The 24643-nt window shown below is 42.6% G+C and overlaps 1 protein-coding gene across 1 annotated transcript in view; it reads left to right on the plus strand.

Annotated features, from left to right (window-relative positions):
• Positions 1-991: 991 nt before the first annotated feature.
• Positions 992-24643, plus strand: part of LOC123366466 (dermatan-sulfate epimerase) — a 275329-nt gene continuing 251677 nt past the window's right edge. Inside the window, exons 1-6 of the mRNA XM_045009972.1 lie at positions 992-1141; positions 3775-3866; positions 7063-7134; positions 9445-9551; positions 13960-14039; positions 20025-20106. Of these exons, the coding sequence (XP_044865907.1) occupies positions 1049-1141; positions 3775-3866; positions 7063-7134; positions 9445-9551; positions 13960-14039; positions 20025-20106 (526 nt within the window). The 5' untranslated portion in view covers positions 992-1048. The remainder of the gene's footprint in view (positions 1142-3774; positions 3867-7062; positions 7135-9444; positions 9552-13959; positions 14040-20024; positions 20107-24643) is intronic.

The following is a 24643-nucleotide window of genomic DNA, read 5'->3' on the forward strand; positions in this document are numbered from 1 at the left end:
GACCATCACCAGCAATGGAGAGGAGGGAGTAAACTCTCCCAGACAGTGCAGGGGGAGGAAGGGCCAGCCCAATTGCGTTCCTCACCTTATGGCAAGTGGTCTCTACTGCCTCATTAGGGCCCAGGCCCTTACACCCCTTCATGGGTGGCGAGTTCTATGGGTCCATGGTGTCCAAGCACCAGCAAAGTTTCCCGCCTGCCCCCAGGTGATTTAAAACAGCCCAGGGGCTCCCGCCTCCACCGGCAGCGCAGCGGCTGAGCGGCTTCCTGCGCGCTCATTCCACGTGAATGCCAGAATGTCCTTGCAGCCCGTGTGTGGGGTGGGGGTGGGGGATGACAACCTGTGCCGCTGCATGCTACCCCCGCCTTGAATGCCCCTGCGGCCAATGGAAAGCTGCAGGGCGGTGCCTGGGGACAGCAGCTCATGGAGACCGCCCGTCCTGCCCCACCTAGGAGCCGCTGCTGGAGGGGATGCCCAAGATAAGCACCGAACCCCCCATCCACTTCCAGTGCCTGCACCTACACCCCCCCAACACACCCCCTCCGCCCCCTAAATTACCTCCTGCATCCCCCACACTCCTACCCAGAGCTTGCACCCGTCACCCTCTCCTCTACTCCCCCACCCCAGCCAAAAGCCTGCACCCAGCACACTCCCAAAGCCTGACCTCTCACCCCTTCTGCCCCAAACTCCCTCCCAAAGCCTGTACACCTGCACCCCAACCCCCTGCCCCAGCTCAGAGCCTGCACCCCAGCCCCCACTCCCAGAGCCTTAGGCGGGGGTGGACAGGGTCTTTCTACTGCCCCACCAGCCATCGCCCCTCCCAAGCTGCGTCTGAGCGGCAGTGGCCAGGCGGCTCGGGCAACACCTGCCTGGCCAGGAGCAGGTGAGCGCCACAGAGCAGCCGAGAGGGCGGGGAAAGGCGCCGCCGGCTCTGGGGCGGCCTGGTGGCAGCAGCGAGTGAGAGCAGCTGCCGCAGGAAGCCGCCGCCGCCGCAGCAGCGCCGCTTTCCTTCCCCTCGCCTGCCCCCGGAGCCGCCGCCCGGGCAGCAATGACCCGGCTCTTCTCTCTGGCCGAGTGTGACGCGCTCGGCTTCGACCTGGACCACACGCTGTGTCGCTACCACCTCCCCGAGACCGCCCGGGTGAGTGGCGGGGGCCGGGCCCAGCCGCCGGAGCTGGGCTGCCCGGGGAACCCCCGGGGACTCTTCCCGGCCACCGCAGCGCTAGGGGAGCCGTGGCCCGGCTCCCGGGAGCGCTCCGGGTTCGTGGCGGGGCTCTGACTCCCGTAGCTGGTTCGGTGCGCGGCCGCGTGCAAGCGGGAGCTGGTGGGTTTGGCTTCCCCAGGGAGCCCAGCGCCGCGCTCGCTACAGAGGCGCGGATGTCTCCTCCTCCTCCTCCTCCTGCCTCTGAACAACGCCGGAGCGAAGCGAGGCCCCGCCCATTCATTCTTGTGCTGAACGTTGAGCTGCCAATCTCAGCCCAGAGGTGGCTGCAATCCAGAGCTACTTTTGTGCCGGGGGTTCAGGAGGCTGCAGACATCCGCTGTTAAATAGCCTTGCATTTTAAATTATGACCAGCTAGGCAAAATTAGACCATGATTTACCAGTACTTGAAGGAAGCAGGGGCCATTTTATCTCTGATAGGTTTTGAAAGCATCATAGTGACCCATCCATAGGTGGGAGGTACTTTGGGATCTTGTTTAGATTAAATTTGCTGTATGTATGCTATTATTTATACCATCTTGGAAGCTTAAAACAAAACTACCAACTTTGGGCCCTGTCCTGTTCTAATTCAATGGAAATTTTTGCCCAAGCAAAGCAAATGGAAACCTGATCTACAATCAAAAATTAAGTTGACCTGGTGATGTTACTCAGAGGTGTGAAAAATTCACACCCCAAGTGACATAGTTATTTCAACCTAACCCCTAGTGTAGACAGTGCTAGGGTGACAGAAGAATTCTTACCGCCTCTGGTGAAGGTGGATTAACTACAGCAACAGGAGCAGGAGAACCCCTCCTGTCAGTGTAAGTAGTGTCTACATTAAAGTGCTACAGCTGCAGCATTTCAAGTGTAAACAAGCCCTCAGACAAATGTTGGATGTTTTTAGCCCTTATTGCTATAACACTCTAGGGTGACCAGAGGGAAAGTTTGAAAAATCGGGATAGGGGTGGGGGGGTAATAGGAGCCTATATAAGAAAAAGCCTCCAAAATCGGGACTGTCCCTATAAAATCGGGACATCTGGTCACCCTATAACACTCTTAGGACCTGATTTTTTTATAGGTGTTGAATACAGCGGCAGTTCCCATTGAAGGAAGTGAGAGTTTAAAAGCTTAGCATCTTTGAAATTCAGGCCTTTAATATTTTTTGATGACTTATCTGCTTATACACTGGTGAATTCTTAGGGGCTTAAAATAAAATGTTTAGCATATGAGCATGCTGCATCTTTCTGATTTTAGCTTCAGAATCCATTGTTCTTGCTTACTGGGAGAGGTAGGTGGGAGGAATTATTTATTTTCATCTCTGTTTCACATTGCCTCAATTCACAAACATTTTTCGAGGGTGAATTATATGTGCTGGAAAAACTCATTGTAAAACTTAGGCCTGGTCTACACTACAGAGTTAGGCCAACGTAAGACAGCTTATGACAACCTAATTATGTCAGTGTACACACCACTGCCTTGCTCCCGTTGATGTAAATGCCCTACTACACCGACATTATAATTCCACCTCCAGGAGAGGCATAGGGCTTGTGTGGATGTAGTTAGCACGATACAGTGTCGAAGTAGACACTGCAGGTTACTTACATCAGCTATTGGCTATCATTCTTGTCAATTTCCTGGCTCCATGCTATAGCCAGGAAATTGACAAGAAAGCTGCTCACAGATCAGGCTGTCACCTCAGGGCGGGTGGGGGTTTCAGCTAGAGTTTGACTGCCGCCTATGCTCTCAGCTCCCTGCTCCCAGCCAGGCTTCTAGCTCAGAGCCAGGCTGCCACCGTGGTCCTGGCTCCCCACTCCAAGCCAGACTGCTACAGCTGGGCTTCTCACTCAGCCGTCTGCCATGCTCCAGCAAGGGCTGAGAACCAGGGGGGCAGCCGGGCTCCTGGCAGGGAGCAGTGCATGGAGCTGAAGGCTCAGGTTCTCGGACCCCACACTATCTCTCCCAGAGTGGGGACATGCTGCTGCTTCTGGGAGCTGCGTGGAGTGGGGCAAACCCCGGACCTGCTCCCTGGTGGGAGCTCGAGGGCAGATTAAAACATCTGGCGGGCCAGATGCAGCCCCCAGGCTGTAGTTTGCCCACCCCTACTCTAGGGAATGACTTGTTGAAAGTTTTTTTTTTTCATGTACTGCTATACATGTAACACAGATGTAGCATACAGGTTTCACTAACTGTGTTCTCTACAGAGATTCAACTCTACAATGTTTTGGCTTTAATATACTTTTGCCAGACAAAAAATGTAAATGCTGCTGTAGAAGATCTATTGTTAGAATCGAATCTGTTGTACTTAATAACGCATGATATAAAGCTTATTTACTTAAATCTTGAAATTTCACCGTACTGCAGAAATAATAACAGTATTTTAACTGTTGCTGTGACTCAATCATAATTATTTAGAACTTAATTATAATTAACATTCAATTTATACACACAGGGATAAGTTGTGCTCTTCTTATATTAACTGCCTATTTTACTTATTGAGATTGTGGGTAAGGACAGTTTCTCTTACTGATACAAAGTTGTTTTTTTTTTCCTCTCACTATTTTTCTCATTTGTAGCTTATATATGATAGTTTTGCCCGCTACCTGGTAACCGAGAAAGGTTATGATAAAGAATTGCTGACTGTAACTCCAGAAAGCTGGGACTTTTGGTAAGTATTTTTTAAAAATGTCTTTCTTCCTTGATGCCACAGTTTTTATGGGGCTGAGAAAATAACTTATCATATTGAAGAGACATGATTGTGAGTCCCACCAAAAGAACCGATCTTAAATTCCTAAATCATGGTTTTAAAAAGTCAAATTATGTTGAAACAACAGGCTTCAAAAATAATAAATAGTAGAGCTGGTTGAAATTTGCTTAATTTCAGGCTTTCAAAAAAAATTGTCAAAATTTAAATTTTTTTTAATTAGAATTCTCTCCCCTTGAAATGTTGAGATTCTTCAACCAGAACTAATAAATACCTAACCCTTACATATAGATTTGCATTCACAGATCCCAAAGTATTTTATGAAGTTTGATAAATATCATTATCCTCATTTTATGGTCGGGGGGACTGAATTGCATAGAGGTTAAGTGACTTTCTCAGATTCTTGCAGCAAGCAAATTGGGGTCCTGGAACCCTTTGCATGAGTTATTCTGTCAATGTCATCACATGTGCATGTCATAAATTCCTTCCACTCTAATATTTTTCATTAGTGAACAGGCAAGATATTTACTTCTATAAAAACCTTGGTCTTTGGGCACTAGATTTGCCATTTAAAACCCATTCCAGTTCCAGGGATAGATGCAGTGTAATACAGATGCACATGTTGAATCAAAACAATAGCTAATATAGTAGTTTTCATTTGAGGCCTAAAAGCCTCAATAGTGTTTTCAATGTGATTTTTAAAAATGTGATCCTATTTCAGCTAAAATTCTGTTTGATTGGTTTATGCATCTACAATGTTAGCATTTGGAGTGAGACATCTATATTTGGAATAAGCTTTTCTTCCCAGAAATTGAAGAGAGAACCCAATTTGACAGTTTGGCAACTTTTTAGATGATAAAAACAAGTCCCAAGTTATTTTCAGATACTGAAACATCACAATATTAATATACCAATATCAGGGATAAGAGAGGGCTGGGTTTGTTGGGACCGCAATACACTGCTTGAAGCATATATGTTGAAATTATATTTATACCAGACTGGTACTTCTCATCCCTTACAAGTCATCTGAGGCATAAAGATATCTGGTAGGAACATATGCCTAGACCTCTGTTATGTAATCTGATCTATGCTGGCTAACCCCTGAACCTCTGTGGAGTCCCATTGAAGTCAATGGGGCTTTTTGTAGACACAGGGGTCGACCTCATGCATAGCCATCAGGACTGGGTTTTGTGTGTGTGTGTGTGTGTGTGTGTGTGTTACCTGTGCATAGTTCTAACATACATTATATATTCAAGACTCTGAACTCATTTCTGCCCTCACCTGGACCATTCCATCATGACTCTGGGTATCTGATAATAAAGTTGAAAATGTGATTATGTTTGGTTTCTATCTGCTGAGCTCTAAAAATTCCAGAGTTCATTCTTTGTGACTGCAGTTATCTGTCCCTTCTCGCTAGAATCATCAGTGGTGTTTTTCATTCCTTGCTTCTCCGAACAATGTAAATCATTACTCAGTTTCCTGTCCTAATTATGTGAACTTCTGTTCAAATGTCTGAAATGTTTCAGGTAAATGAGGTTGGACTGTAGCTTCACCTTTATGTTGAACTACAGTAAAACAACAGTTAATGTTTGGGTTGATAGGACTTCATCTGTCCAGTCTAGCTAGCAGTGAGCTAGAGTTACTACCTAATATTAACCAGTTAGATGTTGTATTTCCTTAATATTAAAAACTGGCTAAAATACACATACTTTGGCTGTAGAAATTTAGGCTCTCATCCTCCAAACACTTATAATAAGTTTGTTCATGTGTGGCCCCAGTGAAGTCTCCCACAGTATTCTTGCCAGCAAGTTAAAGAAGTATGGGCTGGATGAATGGACGGTAAGGTGGATAGAAAACTGGCTAGATGGTCGGGCTCAACGGGTAGTGATCAATGGTTCCATGTCTAGTTGGCAGCCGGTATCAAGTGGAGTGCCCCAAGGGTCGGTGCTGGGGCCGGTTTTATTCAATATCTTCATTAACGATCTGGAGGATGGTGTGGACTGCACCCTTAGCAAGTTTGCAGATGACACTAAACTGGGAGGAGTGGTTGATACGCTGGAGGGTAGGGCTAGGATACAGAGGGACCTAGACAAATTAGAGGATTGGGCCAAAAGAAATCTGATGAGGTTCAACAAGGACAAGTGCAGAGTCCTGCACTTAGGACGGAAGAATCCCATGTACTGCTACAGACTAGGGACCGAATGGCTGGGCAGCAGTTCTGCAGAAAAGGACCTAGGGGTTACGGTGGACGAAAAGCTGAATATGAGTCAACAGTGTGCCCTTGTTGCCAAGAAGGCTAATGGCATTTTGGGTTGTATAAGTAGGGGCATTTCCAGCAGATCAAGGGATGTGATCATTCCCCTCTACTCAGCACTGGTGAGGCCTCATTTGGAGTACTGTGTCCAGTTTTGGGCCCCACACTACAAGAAGGATGTGGATAAATTGGAGAGAGTCCAGCGGAGGGCAACAAAAATGATTAGGGGGCTGGAGCACATGACTTATGAGGAGAGGCTGAGGGAACTGGGATTGTTTAGTCTGCAGAAGAGAAGAATGAGGGGGGATTTGATAGCTGCTTTCAACTACCTGAAAGGGGGTTCCAAAGAGGATGGATCTAGACTGTTCTCAGTGGTAGAAGATGACAGAACAAGGAGTAATGGTCTCAAGTTGCAGAGGGGGAGGTTTAGGTTGGATATTAGGAAAAACTTTTTCACTAGTAGGGTGGTGAAGAACTGGAATGGGTTACCTAGGGAGGTGGTGGAATCTCCTTCCTTAGAGGTTTTTAAGGTCAGGCTTGACAAAGCCCTGGCTGGGATGACTTAGTTGGGTTTGGTCCTGCTTTGAGCAGGGGGTTGGACTAGATGACCTCCTGAGGTCCCTTCCAACCCTGAGATTCTATGATTCTATGAAGTCAGTGGGAGTTTTGCTACTGACTTCAGTGTGGCTAGGATTTCACCTCATATGTTTACTTGCATATATAAAGTTACTCACATGTGGAAGTGTTCGGAGGATCAAGGCCTCTCTTTTGTGTGGCAAAGTTGCATACTTGTTATAACTGCATATTATTTGGACAGTCTGATATATGCTTCATTATCTCTCAGGTATAATTTCTTATCTAATTACTACTTTTCTTGTTTCTTCTTTTAAATAAAATGAATTTTAGCTGTAAAGGATTGGCATTGGATCTGGAAGATGGAAACTTTTTAAAGCTGGCTGGAGATGGAACAATTCTGAGGTAATACTGATTAATTTTTATGGCTAGACAGATAAAAAAGATTGCATACTTTTTTTTTTAAATGCCAGCATCTGATAATTGGGACAACTATTAAATATTTAGAACACTAATCACCATATGTATTTATTTTTTACATTAGAAGCTAAGTGCAACATATGTAACTTTGTGCGCAAATGTACATATGTAACTTTTTGGTGACCCATCCATTTTATAAATAATGGCACAATAAAAATTGCTTTTATTTGCTAGTTTGAAACATCTCTCTCTTTCTTAACTGCTTAATGCTTTTGCTACTGCACTCCTTCAAGATTTTCCTGCTATGTTGTGTCCCCGATCATCTTGGCTAATACCATTGATGGAATTATCTTTCATGAACTTATCTAATTCTTTTTTGAACCCAGTGATATTTTTGACCTTTACAACATCCCCTGGCAATGAATTCCACAGGTTGATTGTGTGTTGTGTGAAGTATTTCCTTTTGTTTGTTTTAAACCTGCTACCTATGAATTTCATTGGGTGACCCCCTAGTTCTTGAATTATGTGAAAGGATAAATAACACTTCCCTATTCTCTTTCTCCATTCCATTCATGATTGATATATTCCTTGCTCCACTGTGCCTAAATAGTTCAGGGCCTGAGGTGTGTGTTGTACGCTAAACAAGTGAAGGGAAGAATTTAAGCAGTGATTTTATCACAATATGTAGAAGTCAAGACAAAGAAAATTTGTAAAAGGCTGTGAAAAATGCATCACGGACCATGAGAACTGGTCTCCCCCATGAAATCTGGTCTTTTGTGTACTTTTACCCTATACCATACAGATTTCACAGGGAAGACCAGCATTTCTCAAACTGGTGGTCCCAACCCAAAACTGCAGGGGGTAAAGGAGGAGTTTACAAGTTATTGTAGGGGGTCGTGGAACTGCTACCCTTACTTCTGCACTACCTTCAGAGCGGGGTGGCTGGAGAGTGGCGGCTGCTGGCCGGGCGCCCAGCTCTGAAGGCAGCACCACCAGCAGCAGCACAGAAGTAAGGGTGGCAATACCATCCCATGCCATTCTTGCTTCTGCTGAAGGCGGTGCTGTCTTCAGAGCTGGACACCTGGCTACCAGTTGCTGCTCTCTGGCCATCCAGTTCTGAGGGCAGTGCAACCGCAGCGCAGAAGTAAGGGTGGCAATACCACGAACCTCCTACAATGACCTTGTGATCCCCCTCCCTTCCCCTTTTGGGTCAGGACTGCTACAGTTACAACACCTTGAAATTTCAGATTTAAATATATGAAATCATGGAATGTATGATTTTTAAAATCCTATGACCATGAAATTGACCAAAATGGGCCGTGAATTTGTTAGGGCCCTAGTTATATGGGAGCGTAACTCTTCTGGCACTATGGGAAGAGATGCTAGGAAAGACATTGGAGTGTTTGAGATCACAACAAAGAGAAGTGATTTTTCTGAATGCACCTTAGCTTCTCTATGGGGAAGAATTGAGATTTTTCATAAGCTAACTAATCAGGACAAACCTTTTACATACAACTGATGAGGATCAGAAACTGACTGTAAAAGAAGCAGTACTTCTGTAATGAATTCTACATGGACATAGGGACCTTCCTGCACTTAGCTCATCACTGGATTGGAGTCTGAAATGGCTAATCACACAGTATGATCCAGAAAAAAATGCTGACATGCTGCAGAAGGAAGAAATTACATATTTTCCCTCAGAATTGGGCACAAAACATGGATTCTTGGCACTCCTGAAAATAATGTGACTGGATCTATTATAGAAGATATCCATATATGTTTGAAATTAATATAAAATATGGTCCTTTTCACCAAGGGCTTACAGGAGTGCTCAGTGCAGTTAAGAACCCTTACAAGGAAAAGGCTAGTGGTTATGATCTCAGTTTGGAGGGGCATATTACTAGTTGCAAAAGGTATTGACGTTAATGGCAGAAAAATATAATTTTTCCCAGATCTTATTCCTTTTAGTCAGACCAGAAGAAAATCATTTGTATCATTAAAGAAAATGTCCTTAGATGAAAGAGTAGATTTGGTGATCTTATTTTCAGCAAGGCACTATTGATTTATCAGAGAAATTCTGTATCTTCTGGGTCATGAGAGAATCAAGCCTGGCATTTGAGAAAGACCTCTCCCTTTCCCCCCAAGAACAAATTACTGAGTGGAGAGGAACTGGGAGAGGGATCAATCACATGGCCTAGCTCAGTATTTGATTATTTATTACACACTTATGTGCACTGTAGGAAATTTGAATGATTTTAAATATTTTTAACCTTTGTCACGCAATGCATCAATTAGGGCAAGCCATGGTACGAAGAGTATGACTCTTGAGGAGATCTTGGAAATTTATAGCAGGAGGGAATGGAAACACTTTAAAACATTCAGTGGAATGGTTTCCCGCTCAGGTAAATATAAATAATTTCTTTATCTGAGACTTCATGAACTTGGAAACTGTTTTGGTTACTGCAATACTTGCTGTTATGTAGTTTTTCCTTTAAACACTTAAAATATTGTTAAATTAGGAAAATGTAGAGGACTGGGTGTCTTGGGAATTGCTAAAGAGATGTGTAGTTTTTCACCTTTAATTCTCAGGTTCATACTGAGTCCACGTCAGCAATGAACAGCAGTTGTTAAGATTGACTGCTGTTTGCCCCATGTGAAACAAGTTGGTGGTCTAGTTTTAGTTGTAAAGCTTTTCTTTGAGGTGGGTAGGTATTCCTTGGTTAAATACACTGAGACCACCTGTGATGGGTTTGGTCACAGAGACCCCCTTGTGGCTGTGACCTGATGTGCTAAAATTACCTCTCAGCCCATTTTCCCTGTCAGCTTGGGACTCCATAACCCTTCTTGTTGAGCCAGACACAGTAGCCTGCTGCAACACAGATCCAGGGTCTGGTCCACGCCCCCAAAGCTGCAGACTTAACTGAAAACAGCTCAGCAGGTTACCTATCTATCTCCAGCACCCAGACCCCCAGTTCCCAATGAGATCCAAATAAATCCATTTTACCCTGTATGAGCTTTATATAGAGTAAATTCATAAACTGTCTGTCTTCTATAACACTGATAGAGAGAGATGCACAGCTGTTTGCTCCTCCAGGTATTACTCACTTACTCTGGGTTTATTAATAACAAAAGTGATTTTATTAAGTATAAAAAGTAGGATTTAAGTGGTTTCAAGTACTAACAGACAGAACAAAGTAAGTCACCAAGCAAAATAAAGCAAAAAACATGCATGTCTGAGCCTAATACTTTAATATAATGTCTGAGCCTAATACTTTGTACTGTACGACTGGAGAATTGCTAACATAGTTCCTATTTTTAAGAAAGGAAAAAAAAGTGATCTGAGTAACTATAGGCCTGTTAGTTTGACATCTGTAGTATGTAAGGTCTTGGAAAAATTTTTGAAGGAGAGGGTAGTTAAGGACATTGAGGTCAATGGTAATTGGGACAAAATACAACATGGTTTCACAAAAGGTAGATCGTGCCAAACCAACCTGATCTCCTTCTTTGAGAAAGTAACAGATTTTTTAGACAAAGGAAATGCAGTGGATCTAATTTACCTCGATTTCAGTAAGGCATTTGACACGGTTCCACATGGGGAATTATTAGTTAAATTGGAAAAGATGGGGATAAATATGAAAATTGAAAGGTGGATAAGGAACTGGTTAAAGGGGAGACTACAACGGGTCATACTGAAAGGTGAACTGTCAGGCTGGAAGGAGGTTACTAGTGGAGTTCCTCAGGGATCAGTTTTGGGACCAATTTTATTTAACCTTTTTATTACTGACTTTGGCACAAAAAGTGGGAATGTGCTAATAAAGTTTGCGGATGACACAAAGCTGGGAGGTATTGCTAACACAGAGAAGGACCGGGATATCATACAGGAAGATCTGGATGTCCTTGTAAACTGGAGTAATAGTAATAGAATGAAATTTAATAGTGAAAAGTGCAAGGTCATGCATTTAGGGATTAATAACAAGAATTTTAGTTATAAATTGGGGACGCATCAGTTGGAAGTAACAGAGGAGGAGAAGGACCTCGGAGTATTGGTTGATCATAGGATGTCTATGAGCTGCCAATGTGATATGGCCGTAAAAAAAGCTAATGCGGTTTTAGGATGCATCAGGCGAGGTATTTCCAGCAAAGATAAGGAGGTGTTAGTACCGTTATACAAGGCACTGGTGAGACCTCATCTGGAATAGTGTGTGCAGTTCTGGTCTCCCATGTTTAAGAAGGATGAATTCCAACTGGAACAGGTTCAGAGACGGGCTACTAGGATGATCCGAGGAATGGAAAACCTGTCTTATGAAAGGAGACTGAAAGAGCTTGGCTTGTTTAGCTTAACCAAAAGAAGGTTGAGGGGGGATATGATTGCTCTTTATACATATATCAGAGGGATTAATATTAGGGAGGGAGAGGGATTATTTAAGCTTAGTAACAATGTGGATACAAGAACAAATGGATATAAACTGGACACTAGGAAGTTTAGACTTGAAATTAGACGAAGGTTTCTAACCATTAGAGGAGTGAAGTTCGGGAACAGCCTTCCAAGGGGAGTAGTGGGGGCAAAAGACATATCTGGCTTTAAGACTAAGCTTGATAAGTTTATGGAGGGGATGGTATGATGGGATAGCCTAATTTTGGCAATTCATTTGGCAATTGATCTTTGATTATCAGCAGGTAAGTATGCCCAGTGGTCTGTGATGGGATGTTAGATGGGTTGGGATCTGAGTTACTACAGAGAATTCTTTCCTGGGTGCTGGCTGGTGAATCTTGCCCACATGCTCAGGGTTTAAGTGATCGCCATATTTGGGGTCGGGAAGGAATTTTCCTCCATGGCAGATTGGCAGAGGCCCTGGAGGTTTTTCGCCTTCCTCTGCAGCATGGGGCACGGGTCACTTTCTGGAGGATTCTCTGCAGCTTGAGGTCTTCAAACCACAATTTGGGGACTTCGATAACTCAGACATAGGCTAGGGGTTTGTTATAGAAGTGGATGGGTGGGATTCTGTGGCCTGCATTGTGCAGGAGGTCATACTAGATGATCATAATGGTCCCTTCTGACCTTAAAGTCTATGAGTCTATAAGAAACTGATTACCGGTAATATCTCACCCTCAGAGATGCTCCAATAAGCTTCTTTCACAGACTAGACTCCTTCCTAGTCTGGGCCCAATCCTTTCACCTGGTACAGTCCTTGTTAGTTCCAGCAGACATCTCAGGTGGTAAGCAGGGGTTTTCTCATGACTGGCAGACCACTTTGTCCTGCTCAACCCACTTTTATAGCTTTGGCACAAGGCGGGAATCTTTTGTTCCTCTGCGTCTGCACCCCTCCTTCTAAATCGAAAAGTATTAGATTTAAGATGGATTCCAGTATCATGTGACATGGTCACATGTCACTGTAAGACCCCTAGTCACCATTCTTCCAGGGTTGGCCCACAACTACACAGGAAGGCTTGCAGGCAAATAAACCATTTACAACCAATTGTCTAGTCAATGAGAGCCATCAAGATTATAAACCACCATAATTACAATAGGACCCCAGAGTTATATTTCATATTTCTAGCTTCAGATACAAGAATGATACATGTATACAAATAGGACAAATATATTCAGTAAGTTATAACCTTTGTTATGATACCTTACAAGAGACCTTTGTCACGCCACCATCTTGCATTATTTAGGGCAAACAGTCTGCAGATCATTACAAATTTTGCTCATTGCTGACTCACTACTCTGGACTCTCTGTCATTGACAGCCTCTAAGTATAAATGTAAAGGACTGAGTGGGCCTGGAAGACTGAAATACTCTCTTCTCCATGGGGAGGTGCTTTTTTTTCATTTCAGGAGGGAAACTTGCATTCATACCCTTTACCTATTTTGTGGATAAATAAGGAACTTCGGTCTTTACAGTCATCTATAATGTACACAGAGGTTTGATGCTCTGATACATTTTTTTTATTAACTAAAAAATAAAATATACTTGGCCTCCTTTGGGAGCACTCATTTCACACAAAATATATAAGGATTTTAAAATGCTTAAGTCAATAAAATATAAGAGTTTGCAGGATGAAGGTCATTATCTTATCCATAGTGATACTCTTGGGCACTTCCATTTAAGTATATGGATAACTACCCACGTTGGGTAGTTATGTCTTTATATGTCTGCAGGAGTAGAGACCTGCTCCTCTACAAGGCACAGCATGAACTCAGCCCCCAAAATGGGATTTTGATGTCTTCAAGCTACTTTTACACCTTGCATATTCTGGGCTGCTCTGAGGGCTGGAGAGGCCCCCAGTATACTTTAGTCCAAGATGCCCGTCTGAGTTACAGCAGGCTGCCCTATGGATCACAGTGCTGCCTGGACTCTCCAAAGCACTGTACCTGCAGTCTTGCCCCTACATCAGGGCTTGTGAGGATGTTCACAAAAGGCAGCCTTGTGACTGTCTTCCTCAGTTCTGCACTGTGGGAATCTTCCCCCAGCAGGACTCATCAATATTTTTTGAGCCCCGTTACACGACTCTGGCCCTTTTTACCTGAACTGGTGAGGATCTCATCCAGAGGCTTAATATTTATTTTTAAAATGTCAGTAATTTGCTATAGAGTAGCAATTTTCTATCGCCAATAGAATGATGTCCAGAAAAAGAAAGAGAGTCTGATGAAAAAAGTAACATGATAGTAGATTTGCCAATGGCCAATATCCAATCCCAGTAAAAACACAATGGGAACTTTAAAATTAACCATTTAAACACAGACTCTTTCCCCAGTTAAGATATACACCATAGTTTAAAACAAATTTTCTTTTTCTTTCTTTTGCAGCTAAATATTATTGCTATGATAATTATTTTGAGCTGCCAGGAGCCCTTCTTTGTGCAAGGATTGTGGATTGTTTAGACAAGGTAAGAGCTACATAATTTCAAGCTCAATTAATAGAAAAGAAAAATATTGCTACTTGTTTTATTCTTTTCCTGTCTCCGCTCATCTCTCTTCCCTCCCGTCCCTAAACACACAAAGTACCATGTTGAATAATGAATTGTCTTGACACTTGAATTGTCTTGACATGCTAAGAAATGAAATATAAATTGGGTTGGACCTTTGCATTCCAATTCTAGTGTATGTAGGTCTTCTACTAAAACAATCAGGACAAATGGAGTGGTCAAAATATACTCTGCCTCCGCCAGAGGGCACAAAGAGCTAGCAAAAGAATAGTTAAGTGCTTGTCTGCCTTAGTTTTTCTTACACTTAGAATGGTATTCTTAAAAAACTAATTGGAAATTGAAATATGATATAGTGTAACTCTTACAAGTGACTTGTTAATGAAGGCAGATAGTTAAGTGGGTTCAGAAGGTTAAATCTTCAAATTTAAAACTTTCAATACACATTAACTCTATATGCTACAGATATGTGTCTACCTAGGAATACACCTCTAGAGGTGGAATCATTTTAAAGTTTTCAGGTGCTAAGCATAACAACTCATTAAATTCTAGATGACAGTATCTCTACTGCAGTCACATGAATATCTAGAGCTTTTTACTCAGACAAGAGTATAAGACAGTAGATCTTAAATTCTTCCTGAAGGTAATGCTCTCAAATTTCATTTGCATTGAAGAGCGCATGGAGGTTGAAACCTGTAGATTGTTTGTTTTTTAATAAAAAACAGATCCTTTCAACAGTAGAGTATGGTGGTATCCCTCTATTGCTATAATTTAAGTCTCTATGCTGGTTAATGACACTGCGATACAGGGCCGCCCAGAGGATTCAGGGGGCCTGGGGCAGGGCTGGGTCTTCTCGGAGGGAAGGACCCGCAGCTGAATTGACACTGAAGAATTAAGCGGTGGCGGTAGAGCAGCCTAAGTGCCCCTTGCGGCGCTTGTACTCACTGGGCAGCGCTCCGAGGCTTCGGCAGCAGTTCAGCGGCGGGTCCTTCACTCGCTTCTAGTCTTCCGCTGCACTGAAGGACCCGCTGCCGAAGACCCGGAGCGAGTGAAGGGCCCGCCCAGAAGTGCCGCTGAAAACCTGGAGCCGCTTGCCTTCCCCCCCACACTCTGCCCGGGTGGCCCTGCTGCGATACTTAGTCTCTTCTGAGCTTTATCTCTGTTTAAAGGAAGAGTGCCCATTATCAGACTACCATAGTATCAGAGCGCCTCACAATCTTTGATGTATTTACCCTCACAACATCCCTGTTAAGTAGGGAAGTACTGAAGCAGGGATAATAAATTACTTGCCGTAGGTCACACAGACGAGCTGTGGCTGAACAGGTAATTGAACCCAGATCTTGTAAGTCCAAGGCTAGTGCCCTAACTACTAGATCATTCTTCATCTCCCTGTATGTGTTCACGGTGTCAGGGACTCTAACCCCGACAGCGAAGTTCGTTGTCTGACCACAGAGAAACAGGCAACACCAGCAAGGTCCGATCTGAAGCTCTTTATTGACAAGTGCACGCATCAATAGAGAGCAGCTCGTCTCCAGAGAGAACCAGCCCCACTTTACAGCTTAGTGTTAGCCTATATAGACAGTTTTATTACGTCATACATCATTCACTTGAGCAACCCACCCCCTTTGTCTAACAACTGGAAACTAGACACTTTTAATATACACGCATGCCTAGTCTCTATGTCTATAGCATTAGATTAATAATATTTTAACAAACACCAAAAGTTAGGAATGCAGGGGAGTTTTAAACAAGCCTATCACTCAACCTGGGAGTTAGAATCTGAACTGTGGGATGTTAGGGTCCTTATCAGTTCTTCAGACACTATTCTTAACACAGCACAGCTGGTACTATGCCAGGAATGCAACCCCTGGCTTATCTCACTCTCTTTTCAGGGCTTTGTGAGACAATGCTGCTTCTCAGTATTTTCCACTCTGGGATTACCCAGAAACCTCTGTTAGCCTGACTTCAGTCAGGTTGGCATACCTGTTTTGTCTGCTATATCTTTATTCAGGCCTAACAACGGTATTCCGGGGAACCTGCTATGTATAATTGAGTTGGTGGTGATTATTCAGAATTTGAAATTATGTTACTTGGCTACTGGATCATGTTTTCATATTGTATATCATTATTGGGTCTACTTGCTAAAAAAGGTCAATAAAATTCAAGTTAAAAAACCACAGCGCTGAAACTTTCCAATCCCTGCAATATAAAGCCAGTGTAGGATAATGAACTCTCTACAGCAGCACTGCTCAGCTGCTGGTATACGACCTGGAAGTGATGCATGAAGGATACCCGGATAGGTTGCAACTTGCTGGCTATCAAAGCAAAATAAATAAATAAAACCCCTGCATTCCCCCAAGACCCAGCAGCAGACCATATATAGGGCCCTCATGCAAATCCATGTTTGGAGGAGTAGACATTCAGTTGGTATTAACTGCCAAAGTATTGATTTTTCTGGCTCTATACAGTCCTGTAGCATTACGAATGGGTCTTTATTCCCATCTGAATACAAATTTGAGGTAGCAGGTAAAGATCTCAAAGGCAGTCCCTGGAAATCATGTTAACCATTGTATCAAAAGCCATGCTGACCAATATGTTGAGAGGCTGCAACACTGCTATAAAAGATCATTTTTATAATACAGCAACATTATATCTCAAACATTAAGCTTTATTGGGTAGCTTAAAAAAATAAAACTATTTTAGACCATATTGCCTGCATGCTGCTGCCATTTACCTTCTGTGACTGGTCATTATGAACATGGGAACATCTTTACTCTGTGGTGTGTACTGACTGCTTGTTTGATTCTGGGTGTATTTCAAGGGACTAATTACAATCTCTAATGCTCTGGGATTCAGGTATTTAGGAAACTGCTTCTCTCCCTATATCCTAACATGGCAATTGAGATCAGCAGAGTCACTTCTGCTGTCAGTTCCTAGATAGATCTTTCTAGGAATGGTGAGAGTGTATTTTTTTTTATTTTTTTATGGAGGGTTCTTGTCTGTACAAATACTATTATCAGTGATAGCTGCTGTGACAATACTTCTGGAAATCTTTTAAAAAAGAAGTATCTAGGGTGGGGGGGTTCACTAGGATTTGAATGGAGCTATGCACGTAGATTGTAAAGTCTCTTTAGGAGAGTAGGAAGATACATTGTTGGCTGAGTCACTGTATGCTATACAGAAAACAATTTGGTGGTGGAATGAATGGAATTAACCGTGTTAAGGAGAAGTTATAAACAGGGGCAGCTCTAGACATTTCGCCATCCCAAGCATGGCGACATGCCGCGGGGGGTGCTCTGCCGGTCGCTGGTCCTGCGGCTCCGGTGGACCTCCCGCAGGCGTGTCTGCGAAGGCTCCGCTGTGGAGCCGCGGGACCAGCGGACCCTCCGCAGGCATGCCGCCGAAGGCAGCCTGCCTGCTGCCCTCCCAGTGACCGGCAGAGCGCCCCCTCGCAGCATGCCGCCCCAAGCACGCTTCGCGTGCTGGGACCTGGAGCCGCCCCTGGTTATAAATCACATTTGAAGGCTGAGTTTGGTCTTTGCAAGGATCTTCAAGCGGGAGGAGGGATAGCTCAGTGGTTTGAGCATTGGCCTGCTAAACCCAGGGTTGTAAGTTAAATCCTTGAAGGGGCCACTTAGGGATCTGGGGCAAAATCAGTACTTGGTCCTGCTAGTGAAGGCAGGGGGCTGGACTAGATGACCTTTCGGGGTCCCTTCCAGTTCTATGAGATAGGTATATCTCCATATATTCATATCCTATGAAAAAATATTCCTTTTCTTTAAAGATTTGGATAGTTCCCAATTAACAAAATCAGGTAGGCATAGGAGGGGAGAATATTTTGATTTTTATAATATTGCAAATATATATTTTAATAAAACCACTGTCTTGCCTTTGAGCAATTCTTATTTAAAATCTAATGCAAGTTCTCTTACGTAAGTCAAACTCAGATAAGGAATAAGTAATGATCTTATTTCTACACCATTCTTGATTTCATTCAAACAATAGACAATCTTTTCCCTAAACAGTCTACAGTACTTTAATATCAAGGACATTGATTGGAAATTTTAAAATTTGTAGTACTAGGTCATGATACCATGATCAATGAATTCAATAAGCTAGTGGTGTCTATTCAATCTGCGTATTCGAAAATGTGCAAAATTAAAGAAGCTTCCTAATACCTGAACAGCTGTCATATCAATTATTTTACTAACTACAACTATTGAGATTTCATCCTTTCCCTCTTCCTTCCTTCCCTCCCCATCTGCAAGGCTGAATCATGGTTTTGTTTCTTAGTAACTAAATCACATAGCATGTCTCTAGATAACATCATTTATTTGTAGTGTTCACTTTCACTTTATGCACAGTTGGGCAAATGATGGCCATTAATTTCACTAGAGAGACAATGTGGGTGAGGTAATATCTTTTACTGGACCCACTTCTGTTGGTGATTGAGACAAGCTTTTAAGCTAAAGAGATTTTCTTCAGATCTGGAAAAGTGACTCTAGGGCCTTGTCTACCCTTGCAAGTTAGAGCCCATTAAATCAGCCCCGGGCTCTATAACTCCTGAGGTGTCCACCCTGCAGCTGGAGCGATCCTGGTAATCCACCTCCATGAGAACCATAGAGTTTGCAGTGCTTGGGCTGGAGCACCGGGGTGTCAGTGTGGGCAATGTGTTGCATTATTGCGCTGTGATTGGCTTATGGAAACATCTCATAATCCCCTGAAGTCAAGTGGTCACTCTGGTCATAGTTTTGAACTCAGCTGCAGGCATGCGGATATCCCCTTTCAAAGCTCCGTTTCTGGCATGCTTATCTCCTCCAGGACACAAAGCAAACCATTACTGTGGAATGCTCCTGCTGCAGAGACAGGTGTTTGTGTGTGTTTGTGAGAGAGAGAGGGGTGGGGAGTGGGGGCTGATGTCGGGTTTCCCCCTACCCCCTCCCTCTGTCTGAACTTACAAGACAGCATGCTGACACACTCTGCCCCCCAAAACACACTGTCTCTCCCCCCACATACACACAACACACTCCCTCTCACCCTCCCCACCCCCTCATTTGAAAAGCAGCTGGCAAGCTAGTAGGACGCCCATGGATTGGGAAACCTGCATCATATGATGCTGTACTTGCCCCATTAGGCATTGCAAACCCTTTCCAAAGCATGCTGCAGCCACTTGTACACTGAGGTAACTACCACAATGCACTGCTTTCTGTGGCATTGCAAGAGCTGCTAATGTGGACATGCTCTACAGTCACAAGGAACACAGTGTGAACACACAGTAGCGCTTTCCCTGATGGTGTCTCCAAGGGTCGGTTTAACATCAGTAAGTTTAGCCATGCCCTAAGTTTAGTTGATGATCACTGACTCCTAAGTGCCTAAGTCACGTTTGAAAATGAGACTCGGGCTTATAAAGGCAAGTCTACTCTTAAAATTCTGTATTGGTGCAGCTGCACGGATGTAGCACTTTAATGAAGATGCTGTAAGCTGATGGGAGAGAGCTTTCCTGTTGGCTTAGTTAATCCACCTCCCCGAGAGGTGGTAGCTGTGTTGGCTAGAGAAGCTGTCCCACTGACATAGCGCTGTCTACATCGCCGGGGGGGGGGGGGGTTAGGTCAGTGTAACTACATTGCTCAGGGATGTGGATTTTTAACCCCCCTGACTGATGTAGTTACACCGATATAGGTCTGTAGTGTAGACCAGACCTAAGCTAGAAAAGAGTGGCAATGCTGAGCTGAGCAATGCCTACATACCTTTAAAAATCTGGACATGAGTGACTTGTCTAAGATGGCTCACAGTCTGGCAGAGCCACCTGATGAATCCTGATCTCGTGAGTCCCAGGCCATAACACTTTGCTTTCAAATAATTGTTGTGTATTAATGACGTTCACTTTATTTGCTCATGTAAAAACTGATACCTGACATGTGTGTGTTTATTTATTTATTACTCTTACAGCATGACAGACAGACAAAATACAACTTTTGGAAGGATGTGATTGCTGCTATACAGCATAACTATAAAACCTCAGCTTTTAAAGGTAGGCCAGTTAATTCAAGACACACTTACTACAGTAGGCTGAAAATATTTATAGGCTTGGCAGAATTCAATTTTTATTTTTTTTTAATAATTTCACCAGATAATATCAGTGTTTATTTTTAAGATATTTTTTAAAAATTTTGATTGATCTAAATTTTCACAGTTGTGCAAAATTGTGGGTTTTAAGCATTTTTATTCATATTGGTTTAAATTTTCATAGTTGCAGGAAATTATGGGGAATCAGACAATAATTATTTAATGGCAGTAAATGTTGAGATTCAAAATTTAAAACTCTATAACCATTACATCACAAATTGTCAACATCACATGTAAAAATATACAAAGTAAATATTCTTAATCAGTCTCTCAATTCTCAAGCAGCATTTTACTTTGCCTGTCTATACATTTTGATTTTCATCGACTGGAAATATTTTTTCATAGGTTTGTGTCTCTATGGGGAAATCACCATTTCCTGTCATTTACCAATAAAAAATCTAATCTGTCCAAGCCTATTTATATATTTACTGAAGCAGAAACTTCTACATTTGCTTTGTTACTCAAATTGATCTTCATTAGAAATAAAAATGTATTCCATGGTAGAGTGGTTCTAAGCAAAATAACTGTTTAGTGTTGCAAGTGGATGATGCCAGAATGTGTTTCACAAATAATGACCAGATGTTCATAAATATACCTTTCTATATCTTCTAGCTTATATTTTCCATTGGGTGCATGATGTGATATTGGAAATTTGTGAGAACCTTTAGGGAATCAAGGAAATCTTCATTCAAATACACTATTTTCAGCAAGATCATTCATTGCAAACACATAGGAAGAAAAATACACTTTTCATTAGCTGTCGTACTTCTGCAGAATTTGCATTAAGAATCTTGTATTGCACAAGGCTTTGCTTCTAAATGGTGTTGATTATGTAAATTTCTGTGCAGTAGAACTTCTTTAGATAGCATTGAGCTGCACACATAAGGCCAAATTTCCAACTTGATCTCCAAAATTGTGCCTGCAAGTTACATGTTTGCATGCGCAAATACCTATTTGTGTATAAAAGTAGGGGGGCTCTGTGTACAAACAGATGAATGTACATATTTTGTGACTGAAAGCTTGATCCTTCATAATCCTATCAGTGGCAGTGTTTATTTTAGTACACACATACTTCTCTTTTACAACAGTCCAAGGAGGACTGGTGTACTAATTTAAATGAAATAAATTTAAGGACCTCAAGGAATTCATTTTGAAGCAGTTGGAGGAGAGGAAGGTGATCAGGAATAGTCAACATGGATTCACCTAGGGCAAGTCATGCCTGACCAACCTGATTGCCTTCTGTGGTGAGATAACTGGCCCTCTGGATATGGGGAAAGTGGTGGACATGATATATCTTGACTTTAGCAAAGCTGAGGGGAGAGAGGGTCCAGAGTGACCTAGACAAATTGAAGGATTGGACCAAAAGAAATCTGATGAGGTTCAATAAGGACAAGTGCAGAGTCCTGCACTTAGGACGGAAGAATCCCATGCACTGCTACAGGCTGGGGACCGACTGGCTAAGCAGCAGTTCTGCAAAAAAGGACCTGGGGATTACAGTCGATGAGAAGCTGGATATGAGTCAACAGTGTGCCCTTGTTGCCAAGAAGGCTAATGGCATATTGGGCTGCATTAGTAGGAGCACTGCCCGCAGATTGAGGGAAGTGATTATTCCCCTCTATTCAGCACTGCTGAGGCCATATCTGGAATATTGTGTCCAGTTTTGGGCCCTGCACTAAAGGATGTGGACAAATTGAAAAGAGTCCAGCGGAGGGCAATGAAAATGATTAGGGGTCTGGGGCACATGATTTATGAGGACAGGCTGAGGGAATTGGGCTTATTTAGTCTGTAGAAGAGAAGAGTGAGGGGGGATTTGATAGCAGCCTTCAACTACCTGAAGGGGGTTCCAAAAAGGATGGAGCTCGGCTGTTCTCAGTGGTGGCAGATGACAGAACAAGGAGCAATGGTCTCAAGTTGCAGTGGGGGAGGTCTAGGTTGGATATTATAGACTCATAGACTTTAAGGTCAGAAGGGACCATTATGATCTTCTAGTCTGACCTCCTGCACAATGGAGGCCACAGAATCTCACCCACCTGTAACAAACCTCTGAGCTATTGAAGTCCTCAACTTGTGGTTTAAAGACTTCAAGGTGCAAAGAATCCTCCAGCAAGTGACACGTGCCCCATGTTGCAGAGGAAGGTGAAAACCCCCCAGGGCCTCTGCCAATCTGCCCTGGAGGAAAATTCCTTCCCAAAAACTATTTCACTAACTCATGACTAGTTTAAAAGTATTTCTGGCCATTTTGCTAGTTCAAAGTCCTTAAAATTAATTTATGTGAGATATTTAATTAGGGGAAATGTATTAATTATATTTCTCACCTTGTACAAGTGAGCAAATTAAAAAGTTAAGGCAAATTTTATTTTAACATTATACTTTCTAAAGCTTAAGGCAGGAATTTGTGAACATTTACACAGTGTGGATGAAAGATGGTTGAAAAATGGAGTTTTCTTCCACAGAAAAATGTCTAAATTTTCAATGGTAAATTTTTATTTTTATTTTGGCCCAAATCCAAAATATTTCAGTTCTAAAATGCTACTCCAACACCTCATGGGAGTTGTAATTTGGGTGCCTCATATCCCATTCTCTTCTATAGGCCAGGCTCCTGGATAGTACTACAATCTGCCACGGTGCACCACAGCCCCCGTTTTGAAAGGGGAGGAGATGTATCACAGGAATCCCTGACCATCATGTACCATGGAAGATGTAGTCTGGAGGGAAACCTAGCCCACAGAGTAGCATGAGGACATAAGACAACTGCACTACAAATCCCATGAGGCAATGTGGCTGCATTTAGAGCATTTCAGTTTTCAGATTTTTTTTTTTAATTGAAAAAGTAATTTTTCTGTGGGAAGCAGACATTTTGTGAACACTTTTATTTAAGTGAAAACCTAATTTTGATAGTCCACCAGCCCTAATGTGGACCACAGTTTAATTCATGGAGTACCTTGAGGACTGATTTCCTTCCCATTCATCCTTCCCAGACACTGCCTCTCACATTTGCATTCTCTTTATGTTTCTGTAGTGATGAAAGCAATTGGGCATATAGACAATTGATATTATGAATGTATGCAGAGTATTTTTAACTGTCTGTTCATGTAGTTCCACTGGAGATAAGGAGAGTATGCACCAACTCTCCAAGTATTATCAGTAAGCACTCTATGGACCATAGTTTCAGGACCTCAGGTTTAAAGGACACACTTCTAATTTTTTTCATTCTTGATTGTCTTTTTAAATATTTTAAGAAACACTACAGGTCATGGTCATTGAACTTAAATGCCAATATATTAAAAAGCTGAAATAACTTCAGATTTTCCTATCTATTTTGTATTATAGTGTATTGATAGCAATTCTTAATCAACTGTCATTCTTTCTGTATACTAAACATCAAATTCAGGAAGGAAGATTATCTGAAACCAGAAAACTTTCTGAAACTTTCTTTTCCTGCTCATAGCTGATGGCCATTACAGTATTTGTACTGGCAAAAGAGGACTAGATTTCTGGGTACTTTACACTGTTGTTTTAATTAATTATATATATATATATATATATATATATATATATATATATATATATATTTCTTCCTCTGTGAGTAGGAGTAAATTGTTTTGTTTATAGAGTATTTTTAAACTATGGTTGATTGTTTTTAAAAATGGTGAAAGAATTGTGAAAGAAAATGAATCTTCATTCTGAGCTCAGCATCCGTGATTTTTTTGTTCTGATTTTTCCTTATTTTTTTTCTCTGGCTGCATTTCATTCACTTCTGATTTGACATTTTTTCCATTAATTGAATTACTATGTTTGGTGTTTCTTGGAAGTCTAATAACTTTTGTAGTACCTGCCTAAGAAGAATTGGAATCTGTCACTGCTTTCTGTAAAAGTAGATTGTGAATCCAAAACTAAAAGCCGGGTGGTTTTCAGGCTGGACTTGCAAAATTAAAACTGGATGACTGAAATCCAGATTTACTACCAAAATCTATCTCTAGCCATCCAAAGTTTTTTGAGGTTATTTAAAATCTTATTATACTCATGGCTCGATAGTCTCTGATACAATAATATGAAAAGTTCATTAACATGTCAGTGTCTAAGACTCAGCTATTTAACTTGTACTGTTTGTCTAAACCAGTGGTTCCCAAACTTGTTCCGCCGCTTATGCAGGGAAAGCCCCTGGTGGGCCGGGTCGGTTTGTTTACTTTCCGCATCTGCAGGTTCGGCCGATCGCGGCTCCCAGTGTCCGCAGTTTGCTGCTCCAGGCCAATGAGAGCTGCGGGAAGCGGTGGCCAGCACATCCCTCGGCCCGTGCCGCTTTCAGCAGCTCCCATTGGCCTGGAGCAGTGAACTGCAGCCACTGGGAGCCACGATCGGCCGAACCTGCGGACACGGCAGGTAAACAAACTGGCCCGGCCTGCCAGGGGCTTTCCCTGCACAAGAGGTGGAACAAGTTTGGG

This window comes from Mauremys mutica, chromosome 3 (assembly GCF_020497125.1).
Source record: "Mauremys mutica isolate MM-2020 ecotype Southern chromosome 3, ASM2049712v1, whole genome shotgun sequence".
Taxonomy (NCBI): domain Eukaryota; kingdom Metazoa; phylum Chordata; order Testudines; family Geoemydidae; genus Mauremys; species Mauremys mutica.